We start from the raw sequence: 21,504 nt of genomic DNA, 5'->3' as shown, positions 1-21,504 counted from the left end.
ATCAGTATCAGTTCTTCCCAGAGATTTTCTTTCTTGGTAATAAATGGTGATAAAAGACTTCAAGTCTTACAGTTTTATATGGCATAGTTACAGATAGAACTGTGAATTTAAGGAGCATCAGTTTTATATTCTCTCTTTTGAAGAACACTATACTCTAGCATGTTCTACAAATGTTTTCAAAACATTTTATGAAGATTTTAAGATACTTAATGTTTAGGCAGCATGGTTTCTTCCATGTAAGTTCTTCCAGCCCAACAGAATATCTATGCCATACTCATCACTGCATGTTTTGTGAGGTGGTTGTTTCTGATGTTTTAGGGTTATGGGGTGGGGGGAGGGGGGGTGGAAATTATGTCCCACTATGGGCCTATCCCTAACTACTGAACCAAACAGGACCTTTCATCATTATACCACAACATGTTCAGGCCATTTCTTATCGCACTGTGAAGACAGTGCAGCCTTAGCAAGGGGTATACTCAAAATCCAGAGCATTTCTGCTCATGGTTCACAAGGATTTAGGGGCTAAGGACTAAATAACCAGGTACAGGGACACCTGTACACTGCTGAATGCTAAGGGGAAGGGCTATGACTGCTCAGCTACTCATTAACTTAAGAGAAACAAACAACATACACACACACTGCAGATACAGATATGCTACCTTTTCCTTCCCTCACTTTTCTCCCACAAGTTCTTCTTTCTACTTTGTGATGTGACAAAGCCAAGCTATAAGTCCTATTTAGGAACAAACAAGCTGTTCATTTTCCATTATAACAGAACAGAGTTTGCACAAAAGAGCAGTTTATCAGCTCTTACTTGCTTAGCATTAGACCCTATTGTTAGCATCATTTCCTTCATGAAGGCACCTGATCTTTTCTGAAAAGTCTTAGGTTATAATAACATTTTGACTAGAGATGGAATGATCACAGTTATACTGTTCAATAAGCTTTTACGAGCCAGCTATCTCTGTTGAGGATATTGTTTCTGGAATGAACTACTTTCAAAACTTCAGTTGATTTGGAAGAAGTCTCAAGCCTCCACTGAGCCAGTCCAAAACAAGAACCAGTCTGAATGTCCGATTCTCCTATTCCCAGCCTGATAGCTTTCTCCTTCCACTGTGAAGGGAGGCAAGGTTGAAGCTACATTCAGCAGGAGCTAAAAAACCTCAGCAGTTTGTCCAACGTATAATCTTACACTCTACCCTAAAGTCTAAATCTGCGGTTCTTTAGACACCTGCAAGAGGGAACAATCATATAATTTAAACACTAATTTCTTTAGAGTCCCAGTGGTTTCAGAAGCAAGACTTCCCTCCCCTTCCTTTATACAGGGAATATCATCTTTAGTTTACTGATGTCCAGTAGCAACATTCATTATTCTCAGAAAGTGATTTTTTACAAGGAGCTCAATAGTTACAAACCTCATTAGCTCCACAAATTTGAACCCTACCTACCAGGTATCAGATTTGCTGCATTAATAGGCCAACGCTTAAGAAAAAAAATCTAAAACTGAAACTAAGAAAACTGGTTAGCTTATTATATTAATTACTTCTCCCCCACACATCCATTAGACACAGGAAGAACCTACGTAATTTATAAGGTTTTTAAAACATTCGATTTGAAGAAAACCGATCTGGATAACATGTACTGTTGCTACAAAACTACAAACTCTTTAGAAACGTGAACTTCAACATGGAAGTCCACAAGTGATTGGTACAATCTGATTGCCTGCACACAGACAGGCAATACTTCTGTAGGATTCACACAGTGAATCTGTATCTTAAAAACAAAATATTAACAGAACAGACAGGAATCCCTGGCAAGTCTTGTTCTAATTTAGATACCTTGGCAGTTAAATAGGTGTCTGCATCATTCCTTAAAGGTTTATATATTTAAATATATATATATATATTTAAATAAGTTAACTGTAAGAAATACAGATGTTTCTCCCACATTTTAGATCAGAAAAGAACGCACACTGAACTTTACAGGATTACAGGAGCAACTACATGAAATCTAAAATTGGAAGATAACATCAAGCAATTCAACAGATTATTTAACTGCAATTGAAATGCCTCTTTAGAGGTCTGAAACAGCATGGAGAAATGTAGTTGCTAGCTCACCCGTGCACATAACAATTAAGATACACAAGAACCCTTCTGCAGAGAAAGGTTAGTGAAGTCCTGCTGAAGATCTATCAGCATGTATCAAACTATAATTTCAAACCATTTTCCCCAAAAGTGAAATTTAATACTTAATGATAATATTTGTTTTGTATACCTTCTACTTACACTATAAAAGACTAATGCAAGCTTTAATAAACAAGCATTTAAGGGAAAGGTAAAACAATAAAGCATAGGAGTTGCAGAGGGGTTTTTTTGTTTACTTGTTTTAAATAGCTGCTTCCATCCTTTAAGCATTTTAAGTACTCCATCATGAGTAATTTAGTCCACAGGTCTCTCAGAAGACCAACAAACCTCATGACCATCTCTAGCATGGCTTGGCCAATTGCTGCAGACCAAGTTGAGATGTAATTTCAGGTTGAAGACTATTCTGAATAGTTAAATCCTGTATCTCTCTAAACCAGCTCATCAACCCTTACGAAAAACTTGGATAGTATCAAACTTATAAGCCTCCTGCAGAGTTAATTTAAAAAGTGATACTAAAACAGTGAGCCCCTTTTGGGCAAGCAATTGAATATTCAGCCTCTGTATTTCATTCTGAAGGTTTAAGACATCACCATGCTTTTTTTTTTCCCCCCCCCCCCCCAAATTTGCAAAGTCCCTTGAGTCCAAATTAATTAGATTAGTTTCTGTAGAAAGTACATGGAAGGGACATTCACTAATCACAGGTTTGTGTGTTCCACTAAAGTGGAAATTTTAACATCACAAGTGTTTGATTTACCAGACTAACTGTTCTGAACAAGAAATAGGAGTATTTATTTCACAGCATTTACAGAAGCCAATAGTATTCCCCCCCCCCCAAGTCAAATGGGAAAGTCTAGGCTAAATACTACACTTCAAATCCTCTCTTTCTGCTCCTCAAAAAAAACGGGATTAGAGATACTGGCAGTTAAGAGATTAGTTCCAGATTTTCTCTGCAAATGGAAAGTAGCAAACCACACCTTTCACATGCATAGGACTGCACAAATACGGGATTTTGTCTTTATAACCTCTCTTACTAGCTGTAATTCATAGTCACAGTGCCAAGCTCTTGAAAGGCATAGGTTTTACCCCCGTCCCCAAAGCTGCCTATATATTAGCTACTTACAGAGAAAATGGGCAGGGTGAACCCCACTGTGTAGAGGACAGTGGATGTGATGGTACTGTCATGGAACGGGTACTTGATGTTGTCATCATTACAGAAAAAGCCTCTCTGATACGGTTTTATTTTGGCCAAGTTTAGAACACCAAGGGGTAAGCCAGCTGTTGGGGGAAGGAAAACAAAACAGAGATACATGTTGTTAAATCAAAACTCACTTTTAAACATGCATGGAGGAAGCTACCAAACATGCAAAACTCAGATTTCCCAGGTCAGAGCAAACAAAGTATCATGCAATGCACATGCTTACCAAACCCTTTCTTATAGAAGTTTGCCTTCTGCCTCAGAAAATCTCTGATGTTACCCACCAAACACAGAAGTTCAGGAAGTATAGAGTCCCTTTCATCAGTAAGGAGAGTTGCCACACACTGAACCAAGATTATGCCCAAGAAACTGATATGCCACTCACGCAACTGACTGGCTATTGGGGGCAGACTGCCTTTAGTGCCCTACTCCTCTCAGTCACCACCCACCCCATGACATGGGCTTGTACTTGAATTACTAGCCCTGTTCTGTACACTATGAGGTGGTCAGTGTTTACAGAAAACATTGTTACACACATACTTTTCAGAGTAAGGAAGTAAAGATTTCATGCAAGTAGTTTTCATGCAGGTGAAGGGAGCAAGAGAACTTCAGAGACACCAACAGGAAATATGGACACTGAAAAGGACTGCATCTCAAGGTAATGAGGTTCATTCTTTGTCTCATTTACACAGCTTTGGGGTTTTTCTGCATCCAATTAATTACAATATTAACATCAAAAAGGGAACTTAAGGTACAGAGTACAAGTGAGAGCTCTCTGAATATACATTAATCTTCATTACACTGGAAGTCAAGCCCAAAGGAAATCACCAAGACCTCTGAAAATTACATCCAAGTCTGTACTTCATTTCTGTACAAGTAGAATCAACTGGAAAATAGACATTTGCAGGAAGAGTGCTCAGGAAACCTGAATTTGTCATTTTACTTCTCTTTCATCCTCTCCTTCCCACCCCCCAAACAAATAGTGGATTAACAGTACAATTTAGGAAGCACTGTAATAATTGCAGAAAGCCTAAAACTCAAAACAAAAGTTAGACCTTGGTTTAAAACAAATTTAAGAGCTTTGCATCTTCTCCAGTATTCATGAATTACGCAATTCTTCATATAGATACTCTATACACAAATACTGAGGTTAAATGACAGGTACAGTTACTGGAGCAAAAGAAATTACAATTAAGATACAAACAAGCTACTGTACTCAGAACAATCACATTTCAAAAAAAGTTCTTTATTTGATTAAGTATTGCTTTTGTTTTGGTGACACTTCTTAAGATGACATTATCAGACATTCAAAGGTCTCATTTTAAGTCACATCTTATGGGGATTTTTAAGAAGCTCATTCCTATAAACTTCATCAGAAGAAAAGGAATGGAGCGAAACAGCAAGGATGGAGTAATGAATCCTAGCCCCTTATGTGGCTTGGTAAGTCCCAGTGCAGAAGCTAGTGAAGTGCAAAACTCCTGCACTCACAGCTTTGCAAAGGACAGCAACTGATTCAGGTGGCCATGTTCTTTCAGACTCAGGAGCAGCATGAAAACCAACTGCCTGCATTCTGAAACTGAGCACGTGCTCAGCAACACCCCAACCCCCTTACAACCCTTCCAAACTCTTTTCACACAGCCTCCTATGACATGGATAGGAATTTGTTCCATGAAACATCTGAAATCCTAAGGATGGTCCACACTTTAACTCAAGGGCTGGGCACACTGATGCAGCAAAGCACTTCAGCAGATGTTTAACATCTCATATAGTGCTATTGCAACTGAAACCACTCTTGCTCAGCTTTAAGCACAAACTTTTCAGTGAAAGATTATGATATAGCTTTGAGTCAACTGCATCTAAGAAGGCATTCCGCCCTTTGCTTTAAGGGGGAAAAGGTTTAGAGCTTGACAGAGCACAGATGGCAGAAGTAGCCTTTGAATACGAAGGAAGCCACACCTAAGCACTCGAGAGTTCACTCAGAGGGAAGCAAGACTGCTACATGTTTGCATGTCTGGAGCCAATCTTCAGCACTACTCGAGGCCATGGCAAAATTCCACTACCATAAGTCATTCCATGTTTCCTGTCTTTATCTTTGATATTCCATATCCACGGTCAGGATCATGCATGGTCAGAGCTATTACCTATTTGATACAGTCTTATCATCCCAAATAGGTCACCAGATTTTCATATGTGGAAACAGCACATCCTCACAGTTAAATTAAGCAGCAGCTTGTGTTTTGCAGAAGGGGATTACTTCGCAAATACCTCTGCTTCCCAAGAAAAGTTGCTACAACACAACACCAAAAAGTGTTATTTCTTTTTCTTTTTTTTTTTTTCCCCCCTATTACATTCAGCCTTGTAGCCCAACCTACGTTGCTCAGGTTTTACAATAAGATTTCAGGGTGTTTTGCTTTTTTTGGGGGGGGGGGGGCAGGGGGAAGAGGAATATTTGGAGTTTTAAGTTCATTAGGACATGCTATTTTGTTTTTGTCAACTGCTGAAAAAAGTTCTTTATGTGCTCTAGGTGAGAAACTAGAATATGCTCCAGCAGTTAGCTTACAAATATTACAGAACTCTTAGCTCACAAATTCCAAGTTTTTTGGCAGCAAGGTCCACAGATTCACAATAGCAAGGAAGGGTGATCCCACTTTTATGGGTCATGCATTTTTTCAAGGAAGATTCCACTAAGAATTGGAAAAGGACCATTACATGCAAGTGCAGGTGAGAAAGCACCTTAACAGTTTGACAATGAGTGTTTTAAGTCTACTAGCAAAACAAACTCAGTTTGAATATGTTTACCTTATTGTCTAATTGCAGCAGGAGGGAATGACTCACTCTGCAGTGCAGTTAGGACAGAAGCTAGAGAGCATTTTATTTTTAACTAAGGGCATTTAATTTTTAATTTAATTGCTTGACACCGTAAGTGCTAGGTGCTCCTTTTTTTTTTTTAAATAAAACTAAGAGGAAAAGACTAAAGATACAATTTAAGTTTTTCTCTTTGACTGAATAGTCCTCTTCACATGAAATTTGTTTATAAGAACTAGTTTGTGAGAACTTGTACATAACCAGCAGTTATCCAAGTTTTTCTGGTGCCACCTCATTTAAATATTCTTTCTCCTAGCATTTTTATTCCTTTCTACATCTTTTTCATTGAAAGGAAAAAAAAAAAGTATTTTGTTAAATCAAAGTGATTTGACTACATTATGCAGTATTTCAAAAGTGCTTTTGTTAGCATAGTGTGTATGACCTAGCGTTGTAATTAAGAAACATGTTTTTACTTTTAAGGTTAAGATACATATCAAAGGAAGGTTGGAAGGGGGGAGAACAATAATGAAGGGTACAGTTTCACAGAAGTGACTGCAGAATTTGCTTGTGCAGTCCACAGTAAAAGGATATGAGAAAAAGGAAAGTGAGCAGTGAAAGTCAGTCCCATATCCTATACTCCATTTCTTATATAACATTAGAACTCTTACGGCAGTCCAAGTGATGCACCCATTACCAGCAGCTGAGTAGCTCAGTCTGGGAAATGGTGTTTTGCTGAAGCGACCATATTAGCCTACACCAAGTATTAATATTTTTAAACAATGCTGCTCATTTTGTGGGAAGAGAAGACAACACTTGGTACATGTAAATAAACACCCTGAAGTTCTCATTACGACAGGAGCACCAAACATCAGTGTACATAATAACATAGACCAGTAACACCACCTCAAGTGCCAAGTATCTCCCTGACCTTTAAGACTGTCCACTGAACTTCTAATGAATGGGCACATATTCAGATCCATCAGCTTTCGCAAACTGAAGGAAAGGATGGCCAAGATCTTGCAATAGATTACAAGGCTAAAAGTCAAAAGGCAGTCTTGTAGACAAATCCTTGTGCCCTGTCCTCTTCACAAAGTACCTCTTTTCTCTTTATCTAGCCAGTAGCAGCAGCAACCTAGGTAAGGACCAGAAGAGCACCCCTAGAGGTAACTTCACACCTTAAGGGAATATAAGGGATCAGTTATTACTCGTTTCCCCTAACACATAACCTTCAGCTCTTAAGGGACTGTTTGTGAGGTTCCACATGCTCTAGGCTCACCAGAACTGGAGTTCAAGTTTCAGTTTTCTGTTAACATTTGCCTAGTTGATCTAGTCAAGGACTAGCAACTAAGAGATTCTAGGCTGTTTTGCTACTTAGCAGCAAGAGACAGATGATGGTCCTCTGGTAGCACTATTTTATCTGGTCTCTCTCCCCTTTCATTTGGGGGGGAGGGAGAAGAGATATCACAACAAAGTGCTTGAGATGCCTATTCAAGACTTTGTAAAGGACTGCAGGGCATCATGTCTTCTGTAACATTCAGGCAAACAGACTCTGGCTAACCCAAAATACTACAGAAATCGAATAGGATGAAAGACTTGATATTTGAAAGCTTTACCTATGAAAGGAAGGTGAAAAGCCTTCATGTACATAGAACAGAATAAAAAGGAACACAGGATGGAGGAGGCAAAAAGAGGGGAGAGGAGATGGGAAGAGCTAAAAAGGAAGAAGGTGAGACTCAGATCTTTGAATGCCTAAGCAGGGGCTGAAGGAAAAAATGCTGTTAAGGTTTTCGGCTAGAACTAAGAACAGGCAACATTTGTAGAAAACGAAGCTAAGCTAGTTAAAAACATTACATAGGGCTATGCTAACATCACAACAGTTTCCAACTTTTTGAATCTATAAGTTCAAGCCAGGTACAGCATGGTTTCCTTCAAAAATCTACAGACAATCACAATCAATAGCTTTCAGGGAACTCTTGTTTAACCACATAGTGCTGGACAACATGGCATGACACAAAGGAAGGCAGAAAGGGAAGTATAGGGTGGGAGAGCTACGGAGGAAATTACTGTTAAGACTGTTCTCCACCCACAGAAAAGGAATGTCAAGAGATCAATATCCCAGACAAGGCAGGAGGTGTGAAGTCTTCCTTTGGTAAGAGAGTGTTTCATAACAAATAAAAAGTTGATTTTTCTGTATTTTATTAAACTATGAAGTATTTAGATAGATGAAAAATCACAGAAAAGTAACTGAAATTCTACAGTTTATCCTACAAACAGAAGTGCTGTAAAAACATCATTTGGTTTGGTATACAGTGTATGCAGTACTGCACTACTATCCTGACTTGTGTGGCATTTGTCACATTTGTAACTTTAGAGTTAAGTGCTTAAGTTAAAGTATAGGGGCTTTGATTCTGATATTCCAGTGTCCATTCGGTTCTGCTAACAAGCCACATGGGATATTTTTATCTAAATAGACAAAAAAATCCTAGTGTTTACAGCTGAATTAGTCTCTGTTACAGCTGGCAGAGCTACCGCAATATTAAAGAGCAGCAGAGACCGTTGTTCAACAAGAGACAGCTTCAGGCTCTGAAAATACTCTGTATTCTATTTATGATTTAGGAACTTTTTCCTATAAAGTCTATAGACACAATTTTAGAGAGGTCTTCTGTTTTAAAGTTTTGTTACATTTTATAGCCGAAAGAGTCTTGAAGTTTCCAACCATTTCATTTACACAATACTATCTGGTGTAGAATCAAGTGCGGTACTCACAAAAGTCTAGAAGTTTCTGGCTATGTTTTCAAGAGCAACTCAAGACAGACTGCCCTGCTCTTCTCCCACCCTTGGCTATACACTCCGGTTCCTTTCCCTGCAATGGCTTTAGCTTTTGATACTAACCTGTCCAAAAAGGGAGTGGGGGGAGCAGGTTTTTCACATCTCACTCATCTGGGCGAGTGCCTGACTGTTAAGACTAGCGTAAGGAGAAAACAGTAACTTATAGCCAAGGGTGTGGAGAGAAGGGAAGACAGGACAGACTGGCTAGTCTCAGACCAGCTTAAGCACCTTCTGAAAGAGCATCACCAGCTAGGAAACATATTTCTCTTTTATTTTAAGTGGTTCTAAGTAATGCACCATTTTATTTTTTGTAAACATCCTTTAATTAACCCAATGGCCTCCTCAGATCTCTGGAAGCTGCTGAATCATTGTTTTGGGGTCTGTGTTGTTTAAAAAACCCTCTTCCAAATTGTTTATTCAAATTCTCCAAGATACACAAGTCTCCCATCTAGTCTCTAGTCAGGGACAAGTTCTTTAACGATATGCCATGTCTAGAAACTGGGAGAAGGTTAGTTGGCTTTAAGAGAGACTATACAGCAAATGAGACTGATTCACTACATAGGTTGATTATGAACCCTAAGTTTGTTTTTGTGCCCCCCCTCCCCTTTTATGCTACACTAAACTCACAAGTAAGAGCTAGGTAACAGAAACTCTACAAGACTATTGTGAGACTGAGAAAAATCTTTACATTTATCTGGGGAGGGGGCAGGGGGGAAGGATCACTGCTTTCTGCACATCATGTGCAGACACAAAAAGCCAGCTGAGCATCTTTTGTAAAGAGATTCAACTTACAACTAAGTTAATGGGGGAGGGAGTCAAACAGGAATGGTCACTTCTATCAGAGAAGCACAATCTCCAAAAACAGATCAGTCGTTCAACTAAGTGCTGCTCATTAAAGAAAAAAAAACATTTTCATAGCTTACCTTCTTATTTAATAGATGATGCTGTGAAATATCCCCACATCTAGATAAATACCGTCATTCTGAGCCATACCTGTACAGCTGGTAATTACTACTGAGGGCAAGAGAGAATTGAGATTTTCCTACTCTCACACATGTATTTCTGCTTTTATTTTTGGCCAGAACAACCGTGTTTACTTTTCTGCTCATTTTGGAATGTACGAGCAATCTGGGGTAAGAAGGTATGCAAAAGATTCAAAGAAACAGAGTCAGGTCAACCTCATGCTGCTGGAGAGAACCTGGGAGTGTCTGCCAAGAAAGACAGAGACCATACTTCGTGGAAAAGTAGAGGTGCTGAAACATTTCTTCCATGAGCAGTCAAGAGACGGACAAAGAGAAACAGTGACAGAATCAACACCTCTTAGGCAGGAGGAAACAGAAGATTCTGGAATTACAGGAAACTGCTGAAAAAGAGGAAAAGGAGATAAAAATGAGGAACTGTTCAGACTTTTAACACCTAGAGGTGAGGGACAGACAAGAGATGAAGATCAAAAGACCATTTATTTGCAGTAGCTGAAATGAGTGAGTAGCCCAGAACTGACCTCCCAACAGCTGCCCATGAACCTTCCCAGCAGACCGCCTTATCTTACTTTTTTTACCCCAAGGAACATAAAATATTTCCAACACCAGCAGAGTGATTGCTCTGATAATGCCAGAAGCTGTGTTAAGCTGCAGTAAACAGGAGATACACTTTTAAAAGACTGAACTACATTCTAGTCTCTGCTACTGCTCTATTTATAGAATTCAAGAACTATACAGTACCTGCACATTTATTTGTTTTCTTGTCTGTGAGCTAGCTGGCTAGCAGAGAAGGCACACAGATCAGCAACCTGGGCCTGCCGATGGCAGTTTCGGTAGATGACTCCCTGACTATGCCCCATGCTTTTGGCTAAGCAAAGGCAAGGGTAGTGAAGGCAGAAAGTGCAGCAAACCTTTCTCTGAGCTGGAGCAGCCTAAGCAGAGGAGAGCCCAAATCCTATTCCAGTCACTTACTAATGGAAAGCTAATTCCTATTTTAGTTCATCTGCATTCAGCAGCTTAGTACTATACAGAAGTGCCAGTTTTAACAGTAGTAGTGAAGATAACTGGATAAGACATGCCATTGTTTAAAAATATTCAGAAGAGTGTATTCTCCCTCACTCGCATCCACATTTCAATCTCTAACAAGAAGGCACAATCAACTTAATTTGACTTTTGGAAGCACAAAATACCTACTGGAATCTGCAAAACATAGTTGTCTCTCCTGTGAGCGTTCAGGGATGCACACAAATACAAAATAAACAGAGTGCTAGGCAATTATTAGGCTGTCTTGTCTCTCTGCCTGCTCTAATACTTAGACAGAGAAACATATATGGCTCAGGTGAGTTAGACGCAGGTTGCAGATGATGGTTGTGTCCTAGTCTGCATTTGTTTCTGTTAAGGTCGGGGGGGGGGGGAAGGGGAAGGAGGGAGGAGGAGAGCAAGACAAGATAATATGACAACCAGCTGGAATCTGTTAGCAGCGAGGCAGAGGCCAATTGCTCTTATTACTGACAGGCCTGACAAAAAGATCACTAAGAAAGTAAAAGACTTGGGGGGAGGGGGCAAAGAAGGGCAAAAAAGGGAAAGGGAAAGGAAAAGGACAGTAACTGTTTTTGCAATGCTCATGACATGAGGCAGGGAAGAACCTAACTGGCTACAGCCAAAGTAAGTGAAAGAGGCAATTATCTCACTGTAAGCCTTTCTATTTAGGAGAAATTAAATATTTATCACCACCTGTAGTATAGTGCACCATGCTCAATGTTGTGTGCACTGTCAAAGGCTTTGACTGGATTATATGGAGAATTAAAAAGCCCACAAATACAAAACCACATACACACACCCTAGGTTCAAGATCTTCTACAAACATTCTACCTAGAGCACTACACTTACGAACAGGGAAAACAATACAGCAAAAGAAACTCAACTATCAAGCTCACCTGTTGGCAAGACAGGGAGGGAATTTTTCCCCTGCAGTTAAACACCATTTAGAATTGGTGTCCAGAACAGCTATATTTTTTCCATTTTAATCTTTGTTGTGCAGGAATGAGCAGGGAAGAGACTTTTCAGAGTATTTCACTTAAATACCCTGACCTGAAATTATACTCAGCCTCTATACAAATGCTAGGCTATTCGTTTTTCAGAGTGTAAGTGATCTTTTTCAGTGAGACTTACAAGCATAATTTTTTATTTAAACAGTCTTTAACAAAAGCAAGTCTCACAATGGCAGTGCTGCAGAGGGACTAAGAATTTCCAGAAGACTGTACACCTTGTCATACACGAGGCTATTTTACACTGTATACAATAATGTATGCTGCTGTGTTCAAGAGGAGTATCTTTAGCTGTTGGAGCAATGTCTTTTTATAAAAAGCTAAAGCTTGTAGTGTGTAACAGCAATTTAGGAACTCTACTGAAGCTAGGTCTACACAGAGCTAAAAAGGAAACAAGATATAAGGTCCTACATCTTAGGGCAATCGGAGCAATTCTTTTGTATTGATTCTGAAATAGAAGACCTCTAAAAGGTTTATTTAGTTAGACCTACTTTAAAATTATTTATTTGTACTTTGTATTTCTTCATACTTGAGTATACTGAATAATGCCACAATTTAGAAAGTCTTCCTGTACTTGTAGGACAGGACAGATGCAGCTTTCCAGTTCTAGTAGAAGTCATCAGCATTTGATTTGTGATCTTAGTTTCTAGGTATTAATGATCAGAGAATTCCGTTTTCAGCATTAATGACTGGAGTCTTAAGATTAATGAAGAGCCAGGAAAAGTGACAGGAGACTGAGTCTGCAAGCAGAAATAGTGATCTGACTTCCATTCCCCAAGAAACTCCATTAGCATCAGAGCCAGCCACCACACTTGTACAGAATATTTTATGTGAGTTGTACTAATACTGCAGTATGGACTCACCTAATGAGACAAAAGAGGAGACAATGACTTCACTGACTCGTGGAAAAGCTATAGAATTCTCTCAAGAAATAGCAAGAAAATACACAGCAATGGCAAGCAAAGCAGAGGTGGGCACTAAAACCTAGACTAAGTTTGTCAGGATTCATTATCTCATTTGCAGCATCATACAAACATCTGTATTGGTACAGCTCCTGAGTAAACAGCCAAGGATAGAGAAGTGAGCCATTCCAAAGTAGGGTGCCCTGACTTGACCCCCCCCCTTTTTTTTTTTTTTTTTTTTTTTTAAGGGGGGGGGGAACCACACACACCACACAAAAGCGTTATTTTCCTGTTGTCAGATTCTGAGGTGCCACGTGAACAGAGGAAGACAAAAAAGTGTTAAGGTACAATATAAAAGTATTAATCAAAGTACCTTAACTCATTTCTGGAGTCAAACTGCTTCTTGGTTACAGCTTTTGAAGTGTGAACCAGCAGAATATATAATATTGAGAGACCAACCTATCCCTGCTTCTCATCCTGGTCATCTCAATTCAGCTTCATGTGATAACAGAAAAGAGTTTCTTGAAAAGTGCACCAGACAGGTTCACTATTATTTCTTTGCATCATACCCTGCCAAAGCCATGTATTAGGGGCTATTTTTGGTATCAGTATGAACAAGCAGTCTTGATTTTTAAAAGGCTAGACCTGACTATGCTGGAAGGACTCATGTACCAGGGAATCTGGCAAAAGTAGTTTACAAGACACGATGAAAACTGATCAACAGTGTTTAGTTCTGTGCCCGAGATCACAGTCTCATAACCTGGAAAGGAAGATTCCTTGCAGAAACTGGGTTGACTCATTAGCAGTTGATAGTTAAACAAGAGTAGAGAAATAGAAGATTCTTGATCTATATGGCACAGTTTTCCTCCAGCTTTTAAATTGCAGAACTACACCAGTCTGGCTGGAAAACTACCTGTGCACCTACTTGCAGGTGGGAACTGAGAGGTCTATTGCTGAAGCCAAACTGACTATTTCCTGATACCATGGAAACTGTACTGTTCTAACAAAGCTATCTAAGAAAGTTAATCATAAGAGACTCTTGCTTCTTCAGGATAGCTTTAAATGGATTTAATCTTTGTCACATAATTGGGATAATATTGACTTTAGAGCCCAGACTTACTTCACCCTCCTCTCTTCCAAAAAAGGAAGGCTGTACAGATCTCAAACACAGGGACATCTCACAGCAGTGTGTACACTTTTAATTCCTGTATTAATAGCCTTACAATTTGGTGTTAGAAATTATGTTTATTCAAGTCACTAGTATTAGATAACATAGTCTGAATTACCATTGCCTGGCAGGCAACATAATTTGAAGATGAGCTACTCTTACTTGAACCTGTTGCAACTAACAATGAACTCATGCACTAGCAAGAATACTAGCACCCATATGATGTGGAAAATGAGAAGAGTTACACATGTGTCTGAGTCAGAAGTAATAAGGGAGGATGTTATTGAATTAGGGCTATCAGGAAGTGCTAACCCACATAACAGCCAGCCTTGCTACTGGTACTAATGCTAATACCTTAACTACCATGGGAACTGCTACCTTCAGTGACAGGGAGAGTCAACATTCTTAAAGAGGAGGAACAGCACCTAAAACAGGAACATCATACTGGGTGTGCAAAGCGATCCAACCTTCTCACTCTCCTAGATCACATATTAGAAGAGATATCAGCAGATTTACCTGTTTCACACACCTTTGTTGGCTGTTTAGTATATTGCCCTGTAGCATGCAACATTCTCACTTCAAATATGACACTTGCAGTTTTTTGTTTAACTGATTAAGTGTTTAATATTTCTGAGTTTAGTTCACATGTTCTTCTTTTTTGGAAGACTGGAATTTCTACTTCCCTTCCTCAGGAGTGGTTTCATGGCAACTCTGTATTCATTCAGGTTAAGTCTCTGTCTCTCTCTCTCTCTGCCACTTGCAGTTCAGGGAGCCAAAACACCCAAGCAGCAGATGGTTCCACCTGGCTTCTTGAACCAGTACAGGGCAGCCACATGGGAGAAGAGGAAAAAAGTCCCCCCACAGACATACCACACACGACTATTTCACAGTAGTTTTAAACGGAAGTAATCCATTAATGATTTTCAACATATTGAAGAAAAGTGGATTGAAACAGTGAAGGGCTAAATTATTTTGAAGTAAAAACATCAATTCTCCTAGACTTAGGTTGTATGCACTCTTGCATTAGACCAGCAACCACTTAAATATTGACAAACATTCCTTAACTACTTATGATAGCTATACAATCACTGACAAGGTTCCCTAGAGAATAAAGAAGCAGACTTTACTGTGTTGTATCCCTGCACTCAAGTTAGAGATGAATTGCAACAAGCACAGACCAGCTTTTTGAGCTGGTGGATGAGTCCAGCTTCACAGAGAGTATTTTGTCACTGCTCTAGTCATCCCAGCAGAACTTACTTCAGAGAAGAAAAAAAAAAAAATTGTATTTTCCAAGATTAATCTGATTTAGTCTTAATGAAAGTTTGGTGTAAATGAAAGTATTTAGGAGTTCTTTCACTCATTACAGGCTTAAGTACCATGGATTTTCCAATTCTGTTCTTAAAATTGTTTGCTTACCTGCCTCACTGAGGAACCAATGTGATTTTCATTCAAGCAATAGATCTGTAGGTATGGCAGAGTAAGTATAGTGCTTAACTGATTAGCTTTTGACTGGTGTCTTCATTAAGTTATTCTAATAAGCAGTTAGTTTTTGCATGACTAAGTAGAATAATCAATAAGAATTTGAGTCCTAGCATCAGAGCATACAATAGTTTTACCGTTGTATAAGTGGAATGACAATCCTAGACATCTAGAAGAATAAGGCAGGCAACAATTTCAGTATACAGGACAAAAACCCTGCAGTCAGTCCACTCATCCTTTCCAAAGCAGGTAAAAAAAAAATGACCAAAGACTGCCAGGCACATGTAGACTAACAGAGCTTTTGCCTATGATACTGCAGACCTGCATGCAGATAAGCAGTACACACACTAACTTATCCCCCAGCACTGCAGAGGAGCACAAACTCAAGAGCACAGATACAACCTGCTCTTTATAAGGTCAGATACTGCAGAAATTTGCAGTTTGTATCTTTCGGGCTATAGAATGCAAAGCTAATTTTATGCTGAACACTAATACCAGTTTAGTAGGAAGGAAGGATCATTTTCATGATACTAGATAAAATTCTCACCTGCAGGTCACTTTATCTGGGCAGTTGCCTAGGTCACTTAAACAGATAACAAAGTTGAGAGGGGCAGGAAAAATGAGAATTAGAACAAAATGCCACAGCCAACTTAAAATAAAAATCCCCTTTAGACATAGGCTTAAGCCTTATGTTCTTCTGAAGACCTGGCTCAATCACATGAAAGGTACGGAAAAGACAACAACTAAGAGAAATTTTGGTCTTAAATGTAAAGTCTAGCTCATTCTTGCATTTATATATGTTGACTCAGTTATAGTTTCATTGAAAGCTGTAACTCAATGTGCCTGGAGTTGCAGGTATCAGACACTTTACTTTATGCACTGGCTGCATTTTCCCTTACTAATAGCAGGAAGTAAGCAAGCCAAGTGAGAAAAGGTTATCAACTCTCCAGCACATCAGATCAGGTCACTTGTGATACAAAATGGGGGAAATTCCTATTCCGCTACAGAGCGGGGCCAAGAGTCTACCCTCCCAGATAATAGCCTCGGGCAGGAGCAGAGAGGTCTCACATCCTTTTAAGCTGGATAACCCTCAATTCATATGCCTGTCTTGATTTTAAATATACTTTTTCTTGGTTATTCAATATTACTTATAATATGCAGATACACTTCAAAAAGACCAAAATTTAAGCACAGTGCAGTCTTTTGATTGATAGTAAGTATTTTATAACAGTTTTCACAACAGACATAGCTGCCTTACAAGCCATGAGAATTGCATAAAATTTTAAGCCTGGTTACAGCATAGCTTAATAACACTTCAGAACTGAATAAAAATTGCTACCAGTGGACTACATGGATTCACCATCACTCTCTAAAAGCTGTACCCAGTCAGTCATTTATTCAGATCAGTGCATCACTCGTCATGGTATTTGTTCTTGAATGCCATTTAGTCGCAGGTAGGTAACATTGCAGCTGGGAGTATCCAAAACCTACCACCAGTCTTAGCAAGATAAAACGCTGCTCATATGTTCACGCTGAGGCAAAAGGCCTTTGCAGCCAAGGTGGGACTTGGAACTAGATCTGTTTGACTGATCAATAATGGAATCTAAACATTTCCTTATGTTTGTCAGGTAGTAAAATATTACACTCATTTGTTTAAGAAGCAAACATCTAAAAACCAAGATCATGTAACACTTTCTAAGAGTCGCCAGAAAGCAGATCTTCAGATGCTTTCCCTGCTCTTCACACCCAGAGGTCCAGATTAGTCAAAGCACTTTGCAAGGAGTAAAGTCTCCCCTACTCTGATGAATAACCAATGACATTACTCCTTACACTGTGTCATTACATAAATGCAAACTGACAGATCACACTATTATATGCTATTTTTAGAGGGACAGGTACTGAAACGGAAGAGACATTACGACAGTGTTCTTATCTGGACTAGTGGAAGGTAAGCACCTGGAGTGCTGTGTCAGTGTGCTGTGGCTGTTACGGTTCAAAGTATGACAGTCACTGCACTGAAGTTTCCCACTTATTACACATGTAACCCTCACTGCTACATATAAAAACATGACTAGAGGACACGTTAACAGCTGTGCTAATATATGCACCACATTTTACTTCAAATCTCAACCCAGAACAATAGTATCAGCGAGACCATAGACAATTCAAAGTTTAGTTTAACTTATTTGAATCTTCTCTACTTCATAATACCTACTGTGTCTCTTTTGTTATGACAGTAGAATGAAACGTGCTTTCTATGACTGCTGCTATCCCTATCACTTCTTTTGGCAGAGCTTTCTGAACCACCAGAATTAACAATTCGAGACTACCAACACCTTCCTTCCCGATACAGACTTGCCAGAAATAGTCTATTAGCTTACATAAGAGAAAGTCAGAAAAGGAAGGCCAAAAGGAAAAATATTTTTAGATTTCAATAGGTAAGTAGCAGCAGATTTGGATCACAATACCCCCCCCCCCAAGAGCCCTCTCTTCGGAGTTACAGCCATGTTAAAATTATTATTTAAAACTCTGCTTAGCAGTCCAGCAATATTCAAGAGCCTATAGGGGAAGAAAAGAAAAACCCATCTGCTTTCTATTTAAATCCGACCCCGCCTGATGACAAGACCCTCTAAGCGCTTCACCATCTGTTGCTAACGCAGAGGTGGGACCACATTCACGGCTGACATGTCAAGCCATGAGCTGCGCCGGCCCGGTGCCCTGAGGGGTGGGGGGCAGTCAGTGACCAGATCCCTCCAGGCGAGGAGCAGGACGCCACGGCGTGGCTGTCCCTCCTGGGTGGCAATGAAGTGAAGAGGAAGCAGGGAGGGGGTGAAGCGGTCATAGGCAGCAGTGAGACCCACACACACGCACACGCACGCACAGAGAAGGGGCAGGCTGGGAGGAAGCCCGCTCCGCGACGGTATCTGGTGCATCCGCCCACCGGAGCGGGGAGGGGAAGGGAGGGAAGAGCATGCGGTTACGCGGTGCCGTGCAGGCAGGAGAGCCGCGGCGGACCGCCGCCCCCTGCCCTCGCGCGGCGACGCCCGGGGCTCCCCTCAACCCCGCGGCCGGCGGGGGCGCAGCGCCGAGGGCGCGGCGCGGCGCCCCCCGACCTACCCAGCACCACGCAGAGCACGTCCAGCGCCACGAACGGCAGCCTCGTCCTGTCAAACATGCTGGCGGCGCCAGGCGCGGCGGGCTCCTCCTCGCGCGGGGCAGCGGCAGCGGCGCGGCGCGGCCCGAGGGGCGGGGGCGCAGCAGCGCAGCGAGGGGCGCGGCCGCACCAGCCGCGGCGCGGCGCTCCGAGCCGATGGCGCCCGCCCCCCGCGGCCACCGATCCCGGCACCGCCGCCTCCGCACTGCGCTACTGCTACCACTGCGGCGCCCACCCCGGCCTTTAAGGACCGAGGGAGGGGCAGGCTGGCGGCGGCGGCTCCGCCCGGCCCCTACCCGCCGCCGCAGCGGCGCGGCTCCGCCGCGACGCCCCAGCCGGCGGCCGCAGTTCAACGGCCGGACGGAGCCGCCCAATCGCGCCGCGGCCCCGCCGGACGGGCGCCGCCCCCCGCCTCCGCGGCGCTGCGCGAGCCGCGCCGAGGCGCCTCGCGCGGGGGGAGGGAGGGGCGGCAGGCGCGTGCGCAGGGCGCCGCCGAGCGGGCGGGGCTGCGCTGGCTGCGCGGCCCCAACGGCTGCGCCGCCCCCTGCTCCCGCCCGCTCCTCGGCCGGGGCGGCGGCCGCCCCTCCTCCCGCCGCGGGACAGCGGGTCCCTGCGCCTCCGGCCTCGGTTTTGGCTGGCCTGTCTTTAGGGGGGATGTCCTTTCATTAGGGGGCTGATTTATTAGCGCCATTAAAAGAGTATTAAGGTAGCAGCGCCAGGCATGAAAGTGCTTTGAAAATGTAGAAGGGCGGCGGGGCTGTTGTCCCACCTGCCTTTCTGGCTAGGCCTTGGCTGAGGGAGTGGGCTGTGGGGAGGGCGTGCGGGTGCCCTGCTCTCCGCAGAGCTCTCAGGTGGGGCGGCCAGGTGGATGCAAGGGGAGCAGGGAGGGTGTGTGGAGATCTGCAGGTTTCCCACGCCAGGTAGAGAAAGACACCGAAACTGGTGTCCTCCTAGGGAAGAACCTGCAATAGCACCCAAACTTCGCCAGACGTCAGCGAATCCAGCCCCAGCAGCAAAGGCAGCTCACTGGCCTACATGCGGAGGGATCATCTGCTGTGTGTTTGGTGTTGGGTTTTTTTCCTTTAAAATAGGGGAAAAGCCTTCCCCACTTCCATCTCTAGATGGAAGAGGCTTGGAAAATTGCGAAAGAACACAGGGAAATTGATTTTCAGCCCAACCCAAAACAATTTTTTCCCTGTTAAAAGCTTTTACTTGGAAAGAAAATACCAACATGAAAAATGTTCTCTGAATAACCTTGTTTTGTTTTTAAAAGCACTCACTGCAAAATAGACAAGATTTTTTTTTCACCAATGTTGTTAGTGCTGTTGGGCATAAATCTATCACTGATGCCACTGAGCACAATTGTGTTTTGTTAAGAAATTGCAGATGGGATGACTGGCACTTACTGCACTCAGAACATCAGACGTAAACTTTTCTGCAATTTCTTATGTATTCCACCCTCGTCTTGTAAACAGCTTCACTTTGTATTACATCCTAAAGGCTGCATAACAGGTTTGGCAGATCAACAAGGGAAACAAGCTCTTGAAGTGGAAATACTTCATTAAATATGCCCTATCCTCAGTTTCTTAGGATTCAAACTGTCTATAAAGTTATATAAAGCAGTTCCATATAGAATATATACAGAAGTTTTATATAGAAGCCTATAGAGGAGTTCCTGACTTCACTTCAACACCTAAGAAGTATCCCAGCTACAAATTAAAGGGGACTCTAGAGATTTAAGACTAACCTCGATTTGTGTAGGTGTAGTATAATTTACAAAGCTCGTACTCCTATGCAAGTATTCTGGATGGTCTCAAGGCAGAAACTCCAGTGTTGTCTTAAAATACAAAAAGGAATAGAAACAATTGTGGCAAAACCCGGTAATGACAAAAAAGGACTTATCTTTGTGAGAACTATTTCTGAAAGAAAGTGCGCGATCTGCTCACAAAGTAGAACATTATTGACAACATCTGATATTTCTTAAATCAGGAGTAGGTAACTTTCCAAAGAACTGTAAGATGATTAGAAAAAACAGAACACAATGCAAAAATTCCATGCACAAGTGCTGTAATTGCTTTCTTCAACCCAAAAACAACACGTTAATCTTGTTCAGGCTAAACATCAAATAACTCTCCTGATCCATGCCCCTATTCAGTCAGTTACAGAGACAGAAGAGATTGCAATGTCTAATTTAAATGGAAGACTTCCCAGAAGAATGACAATGAGATAGTGATGACACTCAAAAACACCTGGAAATTTGACTTCAGCAGAACAGTGTTTACAAACAACAGAAATTCATCACGTTTCAGCGTCTTGCAATTTCTACATGTCTTTCTCATCCTTGAGACATAACTTGCCGAAGGGAAGAAACATCTCAGCAACCTTCTGACAGAGTTCAAGACAGTTCCTCTCCAACCTTTCCATTGCACAAGGAATTGTTCCTTCCTGTTGCAACCTTATTCCCACCACAAGGCAGGCTATGCCTGGGAAACCCCTGTCTGAGCATGGATGGGACTAGGTTAGCTCTGCACTACTCTAGGCATTCAGAAGTTATTTCTGGGCCTTCACATACAGGCATGTATGACTATGGAAGCACACCAATCCAAACACATGCAGACTGAATTACTACTCAGATTAGCAAAAACCTGTATTACCCCAGTGTTGTCCTAGTACAGGTACTGCATCTTCAGATATGCTATTGATTTTTTTTCTCACTAAAAGGATATTTTGGCATAAAACTAAAGAATAGAAACATGCTTCTGTACATGTACTAAAAAACTAAGTATCTGTGGCAGCAACG

The 21,504-nt window shown here is 41.6% G+C and overlaps 1 protein-coding gene across 2 annotated transcripts in view; it reads right to left on the bottom strand.

Moving 5' to 3' along the window:
- The window catches only part of LOC135324277 (phospholipid phosphatase 1-like), a 72,769-nt gene extending 53,913 nt beyond the window's left edge, over positions 1 to 18,856 (bottom strand). The window contains exons 1-2 of one of the 2 annotated variants that reach the window (XM_064500183.1): positions 18,668 to 18,856; positions 3,265 to 3,419 (exon numbers count right to left, since the gene is read on the bottom strand). In XM_064500183.1, the coding sequence (XP_064356253.1) occupies positions 3,265 to 3,419; positions 18,668 to 18,725 (213 nt within the window). In that variant the 5' untranslated portion in view covers positions 18,726 to 18,856. The remainder of the gene's footprint in view (positions 1 to 3,264; positions 3,420 to 18,667) is intronic. The other variant, XM_064500184.1, reaches the window with a different exon arrangement.
- Positions 18,857 to 21,504: the final 2,648 nt, after the last annotated feature.

The sequence above is a fragment of the Dromaius novaehollandiae genome, chromosome W (assembly GCF_036370855.1).
Source record: "Dromaius novaehollandiae isolate bDroNov1 chromosome W, bDroNov1.hap1, whole genome shotgun sequence".
NCBI classification, from domain to species: Eukaryota; Metazoa; Chordata; class Aves; order Casuariiformes; family Dromaiidae; genus Dromaius; species Dromaius novaehollandiae.
The sequence above is the reverse complement of the archived record's forward strand: the minus strand, read 5'-3'. Positions and strand labels throughout refer to the sequence as shown.